The following is a 19,486-nucleotide window of genomic DNA, read 5'->3' on the forward strand; positions in this document are numbered from 1 at the left end:
CCCCCCCTCGCTCACCCGGGTCCCCCATCTGCACTCCCCCTCTAGCTGAAGTTCAGCAGCAGCCGCCGCTATTAGTAAGAGGCAGCGGGCGGGGATGACTCACCTCTTCCTCGTTCCAGCGTGCGTTCCAGTGTCGTCACTTCCTGCAATGCAACCCACTGTATTGTAAATGGACAGCATTGCAGGAAGTGACGACACAAGCTGGAACATGGAAGAGGTAAGTCATCCCCGCCCGCTGCCTCTCACCAATAGCGGTGGCTGCTGCTGAACTTAAGCTAGAGGGGGAGCGCAGATGGGGGACCCAGGTGAGGGAGGGGGGGGTCCGACCCCCTTCCCTGCCACTGTGCCCAATACCCCCTTTCTGCTCGCTACGCCCTCCAGCTCGGCGGACCCCCTCCAGCTCGGCGGCAAGTGTAGGACCGCCCCTGGGGGCAGGGCGCTACTTCTTCTTGCTTTGACCGGCCCCTTCTTTTGCTTGGACCAGCCCTGGGGGCAGGGCACTACTTCTTCTTGCTTGAAGGTTGAGGCACTTACTTTATTATAAATATAGATGAAGATATTCCTGAAAAAGGGTTAAACAATGATGCGGACGAGCTTCCCTGCTACTTACACAGTTTTTTGGCAGTTGGACAGAGCAACTTCCATTCACTAAGTGCTTTTGAAAATAAATATATCCCTGAGAATCCCCTATAAAGAGATGGGCTAGTCCAAAACCTGTCACTTCTGTCAGATTTCTACTACCTACTGTAAGTGACAGCAACATAGGAGAAAAGTAAATTATGGCTCATTTTACTCTGGAAAAGGATACTGCTTATTTGTATATGTTTGCACATAATTTAAATGTTACAGTTTTTCGCTGTAGTGCCCCTTTAAAGTTTGCAAAATATGTTATTGTTTAAGAAACTTGCAACATTATAGTTTTTGTCAAATTATATTGTTTGTATGTACAGATTATAGGTTATCAAATATGCTATCATTTCTATGTGTGTAAGGGTGTTTGTGCAGGGGGGGTGGTTAGGGTTAGGCACCACCAGGGGGGTGGTTAGGGTTAGGCACCACCAGGGTGGTTAGGGTTAGGAATCACCAGAGGGTGGTTAAGGTTAGACACTTACCAGGGGGTGGTTAGGGTTAGGCACCACCAGGGGGGTGGTTAGGGTTAGGCACCATCAGGGAGGTCTTAGGGTTAGGCAGGCACCACCAGGGGTGTGTGGTTAGGGTCAGGCACCACCGGGGGGGTTAGGCACCACCAGGGGAGGGTTCTGTGTGAAAGTAGGGTTAGGTTAAGCTATATGGTGGAATTATGAATGATTTTTGTTGGATTATGTATTTTTAACGTTAATATCTTTTCATTTTCATGTCGCATCTGTTTTAAACGGTATTTATCGTAAACCAATTTTGCTAACAATGTTTATTGTTATTGAGAGATTTCATTATCCACTGGTGCTAATTTGTTATCCAGCTGGGCCTTTTTTCTTGACGCCCTTTTTTCATGCACCCGTAGTTTTCGGTATTTTGTGCAGCACAGAACTAATGGCTGAGGTGAATGGTAGATACATATGAGTGAAAAAGAAAGTGTTGATGCAATAAAGAGATTCATAATCATTCAGTCCACAGAGTTTATTTATTGTCATGTTAACATTTTTAGTATACACAGTCAAGTTTTGCACAATTACTTTTATGAGATTCTCTTGCTGATTCTCTTGCAGACGATATCTTTGAAAGTCAGTTCCTGAAAGACAATGAGAAGGTGTGTTATTTTGCAAAGGTGAGCTTGCCCTGTATCTCTTCAGATTTAAACAGCGATCACAGGAGGTTAAGTTTTACCCAAACCTTTAACCTTAATGTAGCCACATAAAGTAAAGATTGTTTTACTTTAACCTGTTCCGTACCAGCTGTCTCTGCCCCCTTAAGGACCAGAGACTGCTGGTACAGCAAACCGGTGTAAAACGGCGCTTACCAACGAATCTGTGCGCAGTCCCTCCTCTCTCGCCGGTCACACCGCTCGCCCATCGCAGCAGGTCCCTCTCTCTGCCGTCTCTATGATGACAGAGAGCTGTGCGCCGGTCAGGAGCCCCTTTCATTGGCTCCTGACCCTGTCAATCAATGTAAGCCAATGGGATTGTCTTACAGTGATGACAGGGTCAGGAGCCAATGAAATCGTCATATAAACGCCAGGGCAAGTGCATTGTGGCGGGGAGAGAATGGCACGATCGGCAGGAGCAGCGTGACTGCGCGGCAATGATTGTTGAAATCTACGTCCTGTCAGAGCCACACAGCCACATGCAGGACGTAGATTTCAACCAACTCGGTCCGGAAGCGGTTAATTTTTCCTGTTGCTGGGAGTCTGGGAAGTGTGTCTTCCCCAGCCTGGAAGGCTATGTGAGCTATGGAGAGTTATATATTCACAATAAATTACAATTTAACTATTTTTCGAAGCAGGTGTACAGATTCCAAATTCCGTCCGTGCACAATTTTCACATTTCGATGGAATTGGAATTCGGCAATTCTGATCATCTATAAAATACACCACGTCTGGCATGCTTTGCCAGAGACTGAATTGCACCTTCCAGCAGTAATGTGACTAGTGCTGTTGCTTGTGTATCAGAACTCATGGAGAAGGGTATGACAATGGATAGGTTTGTAAGGGTCGGTTCACATGGGTGATTGCAGGATGTTTACTGCCGGCCGCGGCACTCGTCGTTAAAGGAGAACTTCAGCCTAAACAAACATACTGTCATTAAGTTACATTAGTTATGTTAATTAAAATACATAGGTAATATAATCTCTTACCCACCCTATTTTAAAAGAACAGGCAAATGTTTGTGATTTCATGGGGGCAGCCATCTTTTTGATTGAAAGGAGGTGACAGGGAGCATGGGACACAGTTCCAACTGTCCTGTGTCCTGATCACCCCCAGTGTTGCCAACCGCCCGTAAATTTACGGGCAGCCTGTAATTTTGGATACAAATTATGCTGCCCGTGAATTCCATAAGGAATTCAGCAGCGTCCGTAAAAGGGCGGCCAATCGGCCGCCCGCTCTGTTGCAGGACAGCAGCGCAGTGGAGGAAGAGCTGTGGGCAGCGGTGGAGAAGGGGGGCAATCTCCCCCCCCCCCCCTTCTCTCACCTTAGTGCTCTCCCTCCCTCGCTGACTGTCCCCCTCCTAAGTGACGAGTGACTGGCAGTGGCGTTTGGCAGCGGGCGGGACTTACCTTCCGTCTCGCTCCTCCGCCGGAAGTTCTGCTGCTCTGGTCTGGACCAGACCAGAGTAGCAGCAAATCATCCCGCGCCGGCGACGAGAGAAGACGCAGGTAAGTTCCGCTCACTGCCGCCTGCCACTGCCAGTCACTCGTCTACTGGGCACATATACATCTGGCTACATCTACTGGGCACATATAACCCTGGCTACATCTACTGGGGACATATACCTCTGGCTACATCTACTGGGCACATATACATCTGGCTACATCTACTGGGCACATTTACATCTGGCTACATCTACTGGGCACATATACATCTGGCTACATCTACTGGGCACATATACATCTGGCTACATCTACTGGGCACATATACATCTGGCTACATCTACTGGGCACATATAACCCTGGCTACATCTACTGGGCACATATAACCCTGGCTACATCTACTGGGCACATATACCTCTGGCTCAGGGCCGGCCCTAGACTTTTTGCCGCCTGAGGCAAATTTTGAAAAAATTATTGCTGCCGCCGCCCCGTGGGGGGGGGGGGGGGGCAGCGCCGCCGAGCTGGAGGGGTAGCGGGCGGGGCGGGGGTATTGGGCCTAGCGGCGGGGAGGGGGGTCGGACCCCCCCCTCCCTCGCCTGGGTCCCCCGTCCTCCGCTCCCCTCCAGCCTTAAATACATCAGAAGCGCAACTCTCGTAAGAGGCAGTGGGCGGGGAGGACTCACCTCTTCCTCGCTCAATCCAGAGTGCGCTCCACTGACATCCCTTCCTGCAGCGCCGTCCATTTACAATACAGTGGGCGGCGTTGCAGGAAGTGACGTCAGTGGAGCGCACGCTGGATCGAGGAAGAGGTGAGTCCTCCCCGCCCACTGCCTCTTACGAGTTGCGCTTCTGATATATTTAAGGCTGGAGGGGAGCTACCCCTCCAGCTGGGCGGCCGGCTCCCCGCACCCACCGACGGGTGGATGCCGCCCCTAGAAATTTGCCGCCTGAGGCAAAAGTTTCACCCCGCCTCATGAGCGAGCCGGCCCTGCTCTGGCTACATCTACTGGGCACATATAACCCTGGCTACCCATGGGCGCATATACCTCTGGCTACATCTACTGGGCACATATAACCCTGGCTACATCTACTGGGCACATATACCCCCTGGCTACATCTACTGGGCACATATACCCCCTGGCTACATCTACTGGGCACACATACCTCTGGCTACATCTACTGGGCACATATAACCCTGACTACATATACTGGGGACATATACCCCTGGCTACATCTACTGGGCACATATACCTCTGGCTACATCTACTGGGCACATATAACCCTGGCTACATCTACTGGGCACATATACATCTGGCTACATCTACTGGGCACATATAACCCTGGCTACATCTACTGGGCACATATACATCTGGCTACATCTACTGGGCACATATACATCTGGCTACATCTACTGGGCACATATAACCCTGGCTACATCTACTGGGCACATATAACCCTGGCTACATCTACTGGGCACATATAACCCTGGATACATCTACTGGGCCCATATAACCCTGGCTACATCTACTGGGCACATATAACCCTGGCTACATCTACTGGGCACATATACCTCTGGCTACATCTACTGGGCACATATACCTCTGGATACATCTACTGGGCACATATACCTCTGGCTACATCTACTGGGCACATATAACCCTGGCTACATCTACTGGGCACACATACCTCTGGCTACATCTACTGGGCACATATAACCCTGCCTACATATACTGGGGACATATACCTCTGGCTACATATACTGGGCACATATATCTGCTGGCTACATATACTGAGGACACTGGCTGTTTGCCATTATGTGCATTTACTGGTGAAAAGCTGTCTCTTATGTGCATTTACTGGTGAAAAGCTGTCTCTTATGTGCATTTACTGGTGAAAAGCTGTCTCTTATTATGTGCATTTACTGGTGAAATGCTGTCTCTTATTATGTGCATTTACTGGTGCAAAGCTGTCTCTTATTATGTGCATTTACTGGTGCAAAGCTGTCTCTTATTATGTGCATTTACTGGTGAAAAGCTATCTCTCATTACGTGCATTTACTGGTGAAAAGCTGTCTCTCATTACGTGCATTTACTGGTGAAAAGCTGTCTCTCATTACGTGCATTCACTGGTGAAAAGCTGTCTGTCATTACGTGCATTTACTGGTGAAAGGCGGTCTCTTATGTGCATTTACTGGTGAAAAGCTGTCTGTCATTACGTGCATTTACTGGTGAAAGGCTGTCTCTTATGTGCATTTACTGGTGAAAAGCGGTCTCTTATTATGTGCATTTACTGGTGCAAAGCTGTCTCTTATTATGTGCATTTACTGGTGAAAAGCTGTCTCTTATTATGTGCATTTACTGGTGCAAAGCTGTCTCTTATTATGTGCATTTACTGGTGAAAAGCTGTCTCTCATTACGTGCATTTACTGGTGATAAGCTGTCTCTCATTACGTGCATTCACTGGTGAAAAGCTGTCTGTCATTACGTGCATTTACTGGTGAAAGGCTGTCTCTTATGTGCATTTACTGGTGAAACACTGTCTCTCATTATGTGCATTTACTTGCCATGCCCACTTTAGTCGCCGCAAATTTCCTCGAACATGTTGCCCCCTACCCATTTGACTGCCCCCTCATATGTGCCAGTCTAGAACCGGCCCTGTACCCCTGCCTACATATACTGGGCACATATACCCCTGGCTACCTGTTCTGGGGACATCTCTCCCCCTGGCTACCTGTTCTGGGGACATCTATACCCCTGGCCACCTATTCTGGGGACACCTATAGACCTGGGGCTACCTATTTTTGGGGAACCACTGCTGTCAGATTAAATGTATTTTGGAAGAACCTCTGCCAGATTACGTGGATTTTTGGTGAAATGCTGTAAGATTACATGTATTTTTGGGGAAGGGGGGGAAACACTATGGCAGAGCTCAAACTTCCCTGGCAGACCTTTCACAGCAATATTAAAATCATGTATATTTGGCCCCACCCATGACCACGCCCACATTCTGTTGCGTGGCCACGCCCATTTTTCGACGCGCGGCGCAGGGTGTTTTGTCAGTACAAGAAATCTCTTGTCAGTAAATTTTTAAGTATTTGTCAGTAAAAAATAACGTGAAAGGTTGGCAACACTGATCACCCCTCCCAGCTGTGCGCAGTCTGCGCACTAGGCTTCAAATCTCACATTCAAAGGTTAAAAAAAAAAAAAATTGCACCAAAACAGCAGAAGGAGAAAAGCAACATCAGAAATCCCATCATGCTTTGTACAGCATCAGGGAATCTTCTGTGCAGCTAAAAATGAGGCTTGGGTAAGAAAAAGTTCTGATGCTGTGAAACTATTAGAAAAACACCAAGCCTTTTCAGTGCTGCTGAGCAGATTTTTAGTCTGGAGGTTCACTTTAAAGTGCTGCCCATTACAGTGCTGCGCCTTTACCATCATTTGTCCGAACACCACATTCCAAGCTCAATTTTTCCCTTCTTTTCAGCCTACCCTGGGAAAAACATGTTTCTATATGGGTCGCTTACCTCCATGTCTCCGTGTCCCCCTGCGAGGGTGACAAATGCTATAAGCCACAAAAGCTGTCAAATGCATTTTCTGTACATTGCCAGAAGCCCATGTGAACCGTCCCTTAGGCCCCTTTCACAATGGTGCGTTGTGTTACCCTGTTTTTGCCCCAGGGTAACGATACACCAATGTAAGTATAGGGGGCATTTCATACCTGTCTGATGTTATGCAGCGGACGTGACGTTTTTGCTGCACGGCTGACGCTAGTGCAACCGAGCATTGGTGGGTAACTTGCCTGGCGATGTGCAGCGTCCGGAAGTCATGTATGTTTATGGCGATGCAGGTTTTTCTTTATTTTTCACATTGCGGTGCGCATGCACGGAAGCGTATTTTTTCAATACATTACTGCGCAATTCCAACGTGTGCCACAGGAAGTGAGCGCTACAGAGCCTCACCTTCTACTTGGCTTGCAGACAAAGTGGAGATTACCGTCCACAGCCACAGTAATCTCCATAGGCTTTTTTTGGCATTGCGGTGCTGATCGCACCGCACAGCAACCACAAGTCAGCAGTGTAAAACCAACCTAAGGCTCTGATTTGCTAGGACACAATTGTGCACTAAGGCAGGAATTGATCGCAGCAAATTAGAGCTTAGTGAATCAGCTGATCAAACTGATGACTTGATTGTCCATGAACTTTGCACCATACAAACTCATAATAATAATAATAATAATAATAATAGTAATAATAATAATATACACATTATTCAAATCTTACACTGGTGAGGGTATCTCCAGAAAGCTCCATAACAGTGGTGACACCTTTAAATTTTGTAACAAGCTTGCCATCTTCCAGATTCATGGTAGACTGTGAAAAAACAAGGTAAAAAAGATATAAAAGGTCATATGAGGTTAGATGGATAGTTACAATTGGTTTTGTGCATTTTTTTCTTTAACAGGTTCTCATTTATGCAAATCATTTGACATTTGTATTGTACTTTACTCCATTTTCAGGTTGTTATTTTTTTTTTATTTAATTTTTTTTTCACTAGTTTCCTCACCTAAAGAAAGAAAACTCAGCTAACATTGATGTAATGTAACATATAAAGTTTGCTATTTCTTAGAGGTATATGGCCCTGGGGGTACTTGATGGTGTTCAGAAATTTGGACGCCCAATAATCCTGATAGTAAAATATTGATATTTCATATTTATTACCAATATGTTACTATTAGATTGTAAGGGCACAAGGGCAGGGCTCTCTCACCCTTTGTTATTCATTTTATAATGCAGTGCTTACTGCTCCATGTAAATCATCTCCTGTTTTAACTTCTTTCAACTTTTTACAAGCAGAATACACTATCTAGGAATAGGATTAGATAGATAGAGCGAGCTACAGCACAACTGCTAAGACCTAACAAAGAAATATAAGGGTTTAGGTTACAAGTGGTCTTTAAAGATGAACTGCAGTGAAAGTAATGTAGTAAAAAAAAAGTGCTTATTTTTTACAATAATTATGTATAAATGATTTAGTCAGGGTTTGCTCATTGTAAAATCTTTCCTCTCCCTGATTTACATTCTGACATTTATCACATGGTGACATCTTTACTGCTGGCAGGCAATGACTGTGGAAGGAAATGCTGCTTTTTTGGCATTTGGAAATAGCTGTTATTTCCCACAATGCAACACGGTTCCAACAGTGCGATGTCAGTACCATGGTCCTGACATCACACTGTTGGAGGAGTTTCATCACAATTTAAAGGAATACTCTAGGGGTGTTGGGGGAAAATTAGTAGAACTTACCCGGGGCTTCTAATGGTCCCCCGCAGACATCCTGTTCCCGCGCAGCCACTCACCAATGCTCTGGCCCTGCCTCTGCTTCACTTCTGGAATTTCAGACATTAAAGTCGGAATAACACTGCACCTGCATTGCCGTGTCTTCACTCCCGCTGATGTCACCAGGAGTGTACTGCGCAGACCCAGTATGGTCTGGGCCTGCACAGTAACCTCCTGGTGATGTCAGCGGGAGCAAGGACACGGCAACGCAGGCGCAGTGGTTTCAGACTTTAAAGTCTGAAATTCCAGAAGTGAACCGGAGGCGGGGCCGGAGCATTGGTGAGCGGCTGCGCGGGCACAGGATGTCTGTGGGGGACTATTTGAAGCCCCGGGTAAGTTCTACTCATTTTCCCCCAACACCCCTACAGTATTCCTTTAAGCCATACAGAGCTGCCTGATAAACCTTTTGAGAAAAGGTAAAGATTTCTCACGGGAAAGGGGGTATTGTCTACTGACTGAGATGAAGTTCAATCCTTGGTTACAGTTCCTGTTTAAAATGTTTACCTTAACTTTCTCTCCAGTTGGCACTTCCACTTCAGTCTCCTCACCAAGGTTGAACTCCAAGTGCTGAACCTTCGGGCCTGTGGCCATATTGATCACAAAGTGATTTCCATGCTGCTTAATCTCTGTCACGCCTTTTGCATTTTTTCCCTTCTCGATTACATTTTCAGGAACCCCTGAAATCAGTAATGTTAAGTCATATGATTTCCAGAAGCCAGAAACTCACTTAAAGTGTAACTGTCGGGCATAAAATAAAAAATCAATTCTTTATTTTTATCTGGTAAACAAGTAATATGGATGCTAACCAGGCAATCCAAAAGTAAAAAATCACTATTACTTTTCTTGTTGATAAATGATCATTCCCCAGTTTACCTGACTTATTTGGTACGTTGCCGCAAAAAGGAAGTTGCATACATGCTGGGTTGTCTTTTTTTGCTTCTTCACTTTCCTCTCAGACTTAACTAATGCGGCCTCATTGGCTGAAGCCTCTTTCTCTCCTGTTTTCCCCTCCCACACCTCTGTTCCTCTCCGATTGGCCAATATTTATCATGCTGAGACATTGCACTTGCTATTGCAGAGCTGGGTGGGAGTGCTGAAGACTGGGAGGCACTCCCACCCACTCCCATTGTGTGGACAATGCATACACAATCAGGCAGAGGAGAGTAAGGGAGGAAATGACATCAGGATTGGCCTAAAGATAGACACAGTTAAAATTGAGAATCCTAAGGATTTTCTTTTTTTTTTACAATAGATAAATCACTAAAATCAAAATGTGGACAGTGCAATGCATATGTTATATAAGTAGAGCAAGTATTTATCTACTTAAATATGTATTGTTTATTTTTTCTGAGATAGTACGGCTGACAGCTCCTCTTTAAAGAGGACCTTTACTGAATGTAACTTAAAGAGTACCTAAATTATAATTTAGTTTTCTTTAAACCTAATAAGTTGCAAAGATATATAAAATCACACAAATAAAGTGCGATTTTCTCACTTCTAGGGTCTGTATTCCACATATGGTCTTGAAATTCATGCCCCCAGTATGAAATTGGGCCAGGGTGATTTGTTTTTCCTTTCCAAACCATAGGTGCAAAGGATGCTGGGGGATTGATGTTATAACTACACCCCCCCATGTCCATGAGATCTAATCCAGGTAGGCAGGCAGACATGTAGATTAAAAATTATAGCAAACAGACATGAGAAGACAGGCCACAGCAGTTCTCCTGTCTCTCCTCTCTCCTACACACTGTGAAAAGAGAAGTAATTTGATCCAGGCAGGCAGAGAGCAGGGGAGGGAGGGAACCAGGCTGGAGGGTAGGACGCAAAGCTGAGGGTGTATTTTAGCAAGACTTCAGAATGAGGAGAAAGAAGGAAGTGATATTACAGATATAAATGTGAGTCTCTTCTATCCACTATGATGTAACAGATGTAAACGTTATAAGTTCATTTATTCAAATGTACACAGTGCATAGACTACATATATGTATTGCCATTCAAAACTTTTTTGTCTGGAGGTGCTCTTTAATGATTGAAAATTGCTTATATTTTACAATATTCATTTATAAATGATTTAGTCAGTGTCTGCCTATCTTAATATCTTTCCTCTCCCTGATTTACATTCTTAAATGACGGGTGGCGACATCTTTACTGCTGGCAAGGCACAACACTGTGGATTGCTTTTTTTGTGTGTGTTACAAAGTGAGCAGAAACAACATCTGCACTCCCAGAGTCCTCCAGGGCATAATCACTGCCTAACTAAATAGTTTAACCACCCTGGCGTTCTATTAAGATCGCCAGGGCAGCTGCATGAGGGTTTTTTTTAAATAAAAAAAAAAATATTTCATGCAGCCAACTGAAAGTTGGCTGCATGAAAGCCCACTAGATGGCGCTCCGGAGGCGTTCTTCTGATCGCCTCCGGCGCCCAGAATAAACAAGGAAGGCCGCAATGAGCGGCCTTCCTTGTTTTGCTTAGATCGTCGCCATAGCGACGAGCGGAGTGACGTCATGGACGTCAGCCGACGTCCTGACGTCTGCCGCCTCCGATCCAGCCCTTAGCGCTGGCCGGAACTATTTGTTTTCCGGCTGCGCAGGGCTCAGGCGGCTGGGGGGACCCTCTTTCGCCGCTGCTCGCGGCGGATCGCCGCAGAGCGGCGGCGATCGGGCAGCACACGCGGCTGGCAAAGTGCCGGCTGCGTGTGCTGCTCTTTATTTCATGTAAATCGGCCCAGCAGGGCCTGAGCGGCACCCTCTGGCGGTAATGGACGAGCTGAGCTCGTCCATACCGCTAAGGTGGTTAAGCTAAACATTACTGAGAGGGGGGAGGTTAAAAACCAATATATAGCAATATCAAACAGATCAAACACCAGGCAGAGCGACCAGATTGTCCCCCCTTTCTTCCCCACTACGGGGATGATGTGCTAGGGGGGTCTGATCGCTCCTGCCTGCGTGTGGCTGGCGGGGGGGCACCTCAAAGCCCCCTCCACCACAGGATTCCCCCTCTCCCTCTCCTCCCTCCCTTCCCCGGAGATCGGAGGCTGTACAGGAACGGATCTGTCCTGTGCAGCCTCTAACAGGCTCCTGCCTGTCATGTGACAGCGATCCCCGGCCGCTGATTGGCCAGGGATCGCTGATCTAGTACAACGCTGCTACTGTTAGCAGCGTTGTACAAATGTAAACAAAGCGGATTATTTCCGCTTGTGTTTACATTTAGCCTGCGAGCCGCGATCGGCGGCCCGCAGGCTATTCACGGAGCCCCCCACCGTGAATTGACAGGAAGCAGCAGCTCGCGCGAGCGGCTGTTTCCTGATTAATTAGCCTGCAGCCGGTGACGCATATCTGCGTCGCTGGTCCTGCAGCTGCCACTTTGCCGACGCGCGTTATGAGTGCGCGGTCGGCAAGTGGTTAAGATTCATGGTGGACACCTGTAATGGCTGCCGCCCGGCCGTGTCAATCAGGTGCAGTCGTTAGGGCAACGGTCTGGGGACCCAACACTATATTGGTGCACCACTATGCTGTTGCCTAACAATGTCTGTACAGCATTTGGGTTCGCAAACTAGATTAGACTAGGAACACAGATTGGTGATAATGGTATGCTACATGCCCAGCTAGTGATGAAATAATTTATAGTATAATTTTAATCGGGAAGAGCCAATACTGTATTTTATGGTGTTTTACAACCGGAGCCCCAGGGGAGCCTAATCATGAGTAATCACGAGTGATTACTCGTGATTCAAATGAGGTGTAATTACAGCAGGTGTACGGCGGGGAATGAAAGGGTTATTTACCCATAATTCCGCCCTGCGTCCCGAGAGTCCGTGCTATTAGATGGCTCGTGTACCAAGCATCGCTGCCATCACTTCCTCCTTCCGGCTTGAAGGAGGAAGTGATGGCAGCGAGGCTTGGAACACGAGCCATCTAATAGCACGGACTCTCAGGACGCAAGGCAGACGGTGGAATTATGGGTAAATAACCCTTTCATTCCCTGCCGCACACTTGCTGTAGTTACACCTCATTTGAATCAAGCATAATCACTCGTGATTACTCATGATTAAGCTCAGAGAGCATCCCTGTGAAGCCCTTGTCATGTGAAAATAAGGAAGAGTGAAATATGAAAAAAATTGTAATTTTTCATGCCTAATTTTCCCAAAGTAAATGTCTATAAAACTAAACAATTCTTATTAAAAAATGACCTAAAGAAAGCCTAAATTGTCCTGAAAAAAACAATATATGTATCACTTTGGTGGCATAAGTATTAAAAAGGTATTGCTGTATCAATAGTGACATAGCCGAAGTGCCAAAATTGTAAGGAATCGTAAAGGATATATGGGGAAACAAATATGGCATCCAGAAAGGCCTAGATAAGATAGGGAACACTGAAGCGTGTATAACAATGGAGCCTAGTTATCAATCATCAAGTCTAGTGACTTTGTTACAGCACTGTTGTAGACTTGTGTACTTCAGCACTAAAGTGAGATACTTCTGCTCACAAAATATAATCAGGCAGAGCACCAAAAAAAGTAACGTACATGAAAAATATTTTGTATGATTCTAATTCAAAAGTATTTTTAAACATGGACCCTCTGGTGTCACAACTTTATTTTCCCAGCTGTGTTTTCATAAGGTTCTGTCCAAGCTTGCTTTAATTTGGCTGATGTAAATTAGAGGAATGAGAATTAATTGTGTTCTACATTGGGCTTAACATGACTCCGATGCTTTCCGTTCTGGCTTGGAAGGAGGAAACATCAGAGTCAGGCAAAGTCCCATATTGAACGCAACTCCATGACACCCTCCAAACATAAAGGTACTGCACTGCTTTGGACAACATTAAGGGGCCCATACACCTAACGATTTTCCCACCGATATACGGCCGATTCGATCACAGTGATCGAATCGGCTGTGAAATCGCAGCGCACACCGCTGACAGAATGATCGATTTCCGTCCAAAATCGATCGTTCCCGTCGATTTCCGTCGATCCGTCCGTGCTGAAGATTTTTCTCGATCGCCGGCGGGTCGGGACTGCATCGATAGCGGCGTTCGAATGCCCGATGACCGACGCAATACAGCGGGTATACATTACCTGTTCCGGCCGGCGCGAGTCCCCTGGTCCCCGCTGTCTTTTTTCCGTGCTGGGTTCCGGACCGGCTGCAGCTACACAGAACTTCCTGTCCCGGCAGGAAGTTTAAACAGTAGAGCGCCCTCTACTGTTTAAACTTCCCCTGGACAGGAAGTTCAGTAGCTGCAGGAACGGTCTGGAGCCCAGAGCGGAGAAGAAGACAGCTGGGACCAGGGGGACTCGCGCCGTCCGGAACAGGTAATGTATGCAGGAGGGGGGGGGGGGGCTTCAGCAGCGGCAGCTCCACAGATTGTGATCGGTTCCTGGCTGAAATCGCTTCACAATCTGTTTGCAGTAAAGGTGGCCATACGATCCCTCTCTGATCAGATTCGATCAGACGATCAGAGAGGGATCTATCTGTTGGTCGAATCTGATGGCAAATCGACCAGTGTATGGCCACCTTTATCCAGGTTTCTGAATAAAGAATCCTGTATTTGAACAATAAAACTAGTGATATTTGACCTTTAACGCAATAGTGAGACAGGGATAGCTTCCAAAAATTGCTTTGCTCAATCAGCAGGAAAAATCTTGGAGAATGATGATGACTCTAAAGTTAGACATCCTTTTAGTATATATGTTACGACCAAAACCAGCTTAACATATATACCCAAAATAAAATATTAAAAAACTCCTGTGTATAGTTGCTCATATTTTATTAATAACAATATTAAAAATAAAGAGTGGAGATCCATCCTTACCCATGGCTCTCAAGAAAGCCTCCATATTCTCATGGGACTGAAGCTCATAAGTTCCGGTGAAGTCCATCATAGAACGTCTGGAATCTTATGCTTCTGCTGACTGAGAAGGACAGAGAGAATGGACATATGACTCCTCCAGCCCCCTCTGATGATAAGGATACATACACAATTATGTTTATGATCAGGGTCAGATGGTGTGTCACCTTCTTTACAGCTGGTTCAGCAATTAAACATTTGCAGTGTATAGATTATACTAACACCAATCTGAACTTGCATACTACACAAGGGCCTCAATTCACTAAGCAGATAGGACTAGTCTACTGATGGTTTTTAGTCTACTGATGGTTTGGTGTAAATCAGTTGCATCAAGAGGGAATTCACTAATAATTGCCGAATGTTTTAGACATGTTTTTAGACTTGGTCTAAAACATTTAATAATTAGGTCGGTAAAGCAGGGGAAATGATCAAAAGATGCAATTCACAAACACGAGTAGCTATGACTGACATCCTTCTCCTCTGATTAGCTCTCCTCTGGATACAATTAAACTCCTTCATAATTAATTCAAAAGGTTCCATCCTCACGTCTAAAATATGCTGGCTACACACGGTGCGTTCCCGCATTGAATGCGCCGCTCGATTCCCGTCGATTCGTTTATTTCTGAGCATTTCCGAGCGCATTCCGATGATTTTTAGGTCGATTGCCATGTAAAGTATGGCAAATCGACCTAACGATCCATCGAAACGCGAATCGGACATGTTGGGAATAAACTAATCGACGGGAATCGAGAGGCGCATTAAGTGCAGGAATGCACCGTGTGTAGCCAGCATAAAATACCTCACAGAAATGACTTTACCGACAGAAATCAGCTAATTTAATTGCTGTCAGGAAAAGTGGGCGTGGTTACTCCTTGTTTGCCTTTGTGAACTGCATCTTTTGATCATTTCCCCTGCTTTACCAACCTAATTACCAAATGTTTTAGACCAGATCTAAAAACAGGTCTAAAACATTACATCAAACCATCAGTAGACTAAAAACCATAACTAGACTAGTCTAAACTGCTTAGTGAAATTGAGGCCAAGATGTTTACCTCAGGCATAACCAGCGGCATAGCAACAGGAGATGCTGAGGTTTCCAAGGCTAATGGACGTGAGGGACCCACTGGGGCTAGCTCCTCCACTCACCATATTAGCTTTTCATTGGTACTGTAGAGGTAATAATCACTTGTGCATTGAATAGTGGAACAAATCATTCCTTTTCCTATCCCCACACAGTAGTTGTTCATGGAGAGCTGGTTTTAGTCATCTTTAACATATGATTATAATACATACAGTGCTGGGGGGAGAAGGCCATTGTAAATTGTCCCCTCCATGGCTGTGTAGTCCCTGGCCATAACACCATGAGGTTAAGGGCTGTGACTTATGCAGGTGTTACAGTAGTGGTGGTGGTGGGAGGGTCCTGGGAATGCTGACATAATGAAGCTTTGTTTCCTAAAACACTTCTGCTATGTATCTCTCATTCCAACAACAGAAAGTTATAAGACCCCAAATGGGGAGACCTCCTACTTTCATATGTGAGACTTCATGTAATCAATGCTCAAGAGGCGCTCAAAACTATTGGCTATTACTTGATTGGCATTTGTACTGGCCTGAGGAAGCGAGCATATACCAGTGAAACGTGTTGCCTGTACTAAATAAACCATTTTTGTCTTATGATACTGTCGTTACTGAGGTAACCCACCTCACCCTTTACATTCTTATTGCTTTTAACTCAGTTATATGCATATTTGGATGCCTCTTTACTCTTTTGTGCATACTTAACCCCCACCGTACTCAGGTTGGAGGGGTCTTTTCTGGCCCCACGTGGTGTCAACCACTGTGGAAGCTAGTTAATTTTCACCACAGAGAGCAACCACACCCAGTCCAGGCTGGACACCCCGAGTGGAGTCGGGTTAATTGTCTCCACCTGCCTCAAGTGGTTGGTTGTCCCTATGGCAACCTAGTAGGGGCAACCTACTAGGTAGTTCTTTTTCATCACTTTCATCCATCTAAACTTTAAAATGCTACACTACCTGGGCTCCCATTGTCTTTGTGTCCTTTTTCCCAAGGTGTCAAGAATCCCATCCTGCATGGCTGCAGAAGTGTCTGGATAACACAAGAAACAAGCATGCAGCTAATCTTGTCAGATCTGACAATAATGTCAGAAACATCTGATCTGCTGCATGCTTTTTCAGGGTCTATGGCTATACGTATTAAAGGGAAAGGATCAGCAGAATAGCCAGGCAACTGGTATTGCTTAAAAGGAAATAAATATGGCAGCCTCCATATACCTCTCACTTCAGTTGTCCTTTAATGAGAGTTGTTTGGAACAAAGAACTCTGTTCTCCGTTGAAGCCTTTCACAGCCTAGAATGCTTTTTGGCTATTTACACCCATTTATAAACACAACCAATGAAACTTAAACAAAAGCAGCAACTAAATTCACAAGTTCATAAGTGCTACATGATTTTTTACATTTTCCACTAATTGACAAACTGTGTCAAGTTAATAACAAATTACCGGTATAACATATTATATTCTGTATATAAAAGTGTCCATTGTCAAGTTAAGTTTATATGTTGAAGATATCTGTACAAGCTATTCCCACTGTTTTCTTTATGTCGTTCATACCTTTTTTGTACCATACGAGTTGTTAAAAACCTAAACATTTCAATAAAAACTTTGAAAACAAAATTGTCAATTGTCAGTAACAGATTCTTTTAATAGTCCACTAATGTATCCACTGTGTGGAAAAGAGTCCCAGCTAAAGCCCCTTGGACAGACATTTAAGCCTGGAAACAGTGTCCTCTGACAGGTGGAATCCAAAAATTAGTCCAGCTATGTATCCATTTTGAAATTAAGGCATCAGGAGTGGTCAGTTTGGGGGCATATTCCTGCTGTATCTTCCATCTTGTATGTTGTAGTGGTGAAGTGAAGCAAGTGAAGTGTGGTCCGGTTTAAGTCATGAAACAGAAATGCAGACTTCTAACCAACATTCAGGTAATACCGTTAAATGACGGTACGCTTCTGGTCCAGTTCTGTATAATTCCTGAAGAAGAATCTTAACATTTTGGAAGCTTGCAATGAACCATGTACAGTTAGTCATTAAAGATATTACCCGAATAAAGGTTTGTTGTTTTGATGTCTGCATTTCTGGTGGAGTGGAGAGATGAGTGAGACTACAGTCTCTTTAGCAGAGCTGTGCTGTGGATGGAGACCTCACTAATCTGCTTTCAATACCATTGCTACAACATGGGCCTATCCCCAATGTGTGCGACTATCTTATGTCACTGCACCTTCAACAAATAGGTGCAACCTCCATTTAAGCTCTGTGACCCAAAAATGATCAATGATTGTTGATTATACTGCCACCACCACTATAAAGAACGGATATGTACAATATGATGGCCAGACATCAACTGACATATCTTTATTTATTTTTTTTGCTTTCAATTGTATTTGAAGTTTACTTTGAACCTATTGTCTAATACGTTTTTAAGAAATTACTAGTGTTCTCCTACCGTATGCCAACATGAGACGTGCCAGTTTTAGAACGTCAGTAGAACAGCAATGTCAGGTTTCATAATCTTCTAGTTTGTCCTCATTAAGAAAACAAGACACAGAGCATTTATTTTGCATTTTTCTCCTGGACTCAAAGCGACAGAGCTGCAGCACCTAGGGCGCTCAAGATTCCTTGCAGTAGCAGAGTTAGGGAATCTTGCCCAATGTCTCCTTATGGAATAGGTGCTGACTTACTGAACAGTAAGAGCCAAGATTCTAAAACTGGTCTCCTGTGTCAGAGGCAGAGCCCTTAACCAGTACACAGTCCATTGCTACCACATTGCTGATGTACATGCACTCCACTACGAGTGAGGAACAGTCAATAGAGTAGTCAATGGCCACTCTACTCAAAGTTAAGGAGCAACTCCTGTATAGCCAACATACCGATCCTGAAGACTGGAAACCTGGCTGCTCCTGGTGGGTTCCTGGAATATTCTGCAAGAGTATGGAGGAAGCTCAGGTTGGAAAGGAAAGAAACAGATGTGATGGTGAAGGTCTCATGGGACTGTACAGTCTCTTGACATGATGTCTCTAAGCAACGTCAACACTCTTCAAGAGTAATGACAGTCATCAGGATTGTGCTGGAAGCTATTTATGTTTAATGACAATTAACCATTTTATTTCCGTTCTAAAGGTGTCCAGTTACACCAGGTGCTTACACGTATCATATCTACCTGACAGGAAAAATGACTCATTAGCTTACCTAACCTTATGACCAAAGCCACAGATCAGTACTAGTAACAATCATTGCAATAATCATTGTTATTATTATTTTATTTATATCTCGTCAACATCTGCCATACCCGTACAGAGTACAGAAAAGGACAATAGCGCAGATAATAAATACAGTACATGAGTAAGGTCCTGTACAATCAGAGCATCTAGCAACACAAGTACAAAATACATACATGGTTGATGTATGTTAATGTGAAACTTTAGCAATACTGGTACATACATGTTCATTTGATAAAGTACACCAGAAACAGGAAACGATATGGGGGTGGACTCTGCCCTTGTGAGCTTACAATCTAGAGGGAAGAGGGTTGGAGACACTAGATGAGGGTATGAAAGTTGGGCACTGCCATAGCACTAGTGCTATGCTATGCGCCACATGCCAGAGTCATTTAGGAATCCAGCGATTGCCAGACCCAAAATTACATCTCCCTTTAAAGTTGCTCTAACTTGGAGGGGAAATAATATTTAATTGGGGATTTGAACAGCAGCAGGGAGAGCCGTTATTCGGCTCACCTTGTGACCAGCTCACCGACGGCGGATTCATACGTACGCGATCAAAAGACTAGCAGATGAGGAAGTGAGCCTCAACATCTGGCTTTGGCTGGGGCCGGATTTAGGCCACGGCCACCTAGGCCATGGCCTAGGGCACCACAGGAGCAAGGGTGGGTAGGCAGCAGGCTAAACTGGTGCAGCATTTTCAAACTTACAAATGCTGCAGTGCAGGGAAATTGGGCGAGGTCCTGACTATGGTACTCTCTTGCCAGT

General features: G+C 45.1%; 1 protein-coding gene across 2 annotated transcripts; it reads right to left on the reverse strand.

The window, feature by feature from the left end:
• Positions 1 to 1,640: 1,640 nt before the first annotated feature.
• On the reverse strand, positions 1,641 to 18,505 carry LOC137545558 (fatty acid-binding protein, liver-like). Of its 2 annotated transcripts, none has more exons than XM_068266929.1 (5): positions 18,371 to 18,505; positions 14,391 to 14,490; positions 9,083 to 9,255; positions 7,523 to 7,612; positions 1,641 to 1,729 (listed from the first exon to the last, which is right to left on the reverse strand). In XM_068266929.1, exons 2-5 carry the CDS (start codon positions 14,458 to 14,460, stop codon positions 1,676 to 1,678), a joined length of 387 nt encoding a protein of 128 aa, XP_068123030.1. In that variant the 5' UTR covers positions 14,461 to 14,490; positions 18,371 to 18,505; the 3' UTR covers positions 1,641 to 1,675. The 2 variants fall into 2 exon arrangements, with proteins under 2 accessions (XP_068123030.1, XP_068123039.1); XM_068266938.1 differs by lacking the exon at positions 18,371 to 18,505 and adding an exon at positions 15,720 to 15,766.
• Between the last annotated feature and the right edge of the window lie 981 nt (positions 18,506 to 19,486).

Source organism: Hyperolius riggenbachi, chromosome 1 (genome assembly GCF_040937935.1).
Source record: "Hyperolius riggenbachi isolate aHypRig1 chromosome 1, aHypRig1.pri, whole genome shotgun sequence".
NCBI lineage: Eukaryota > Metazoa > Chordata > Amphibia > Anura > Hyperoliidae > Hyperolius > Hyperolius riggenbachi.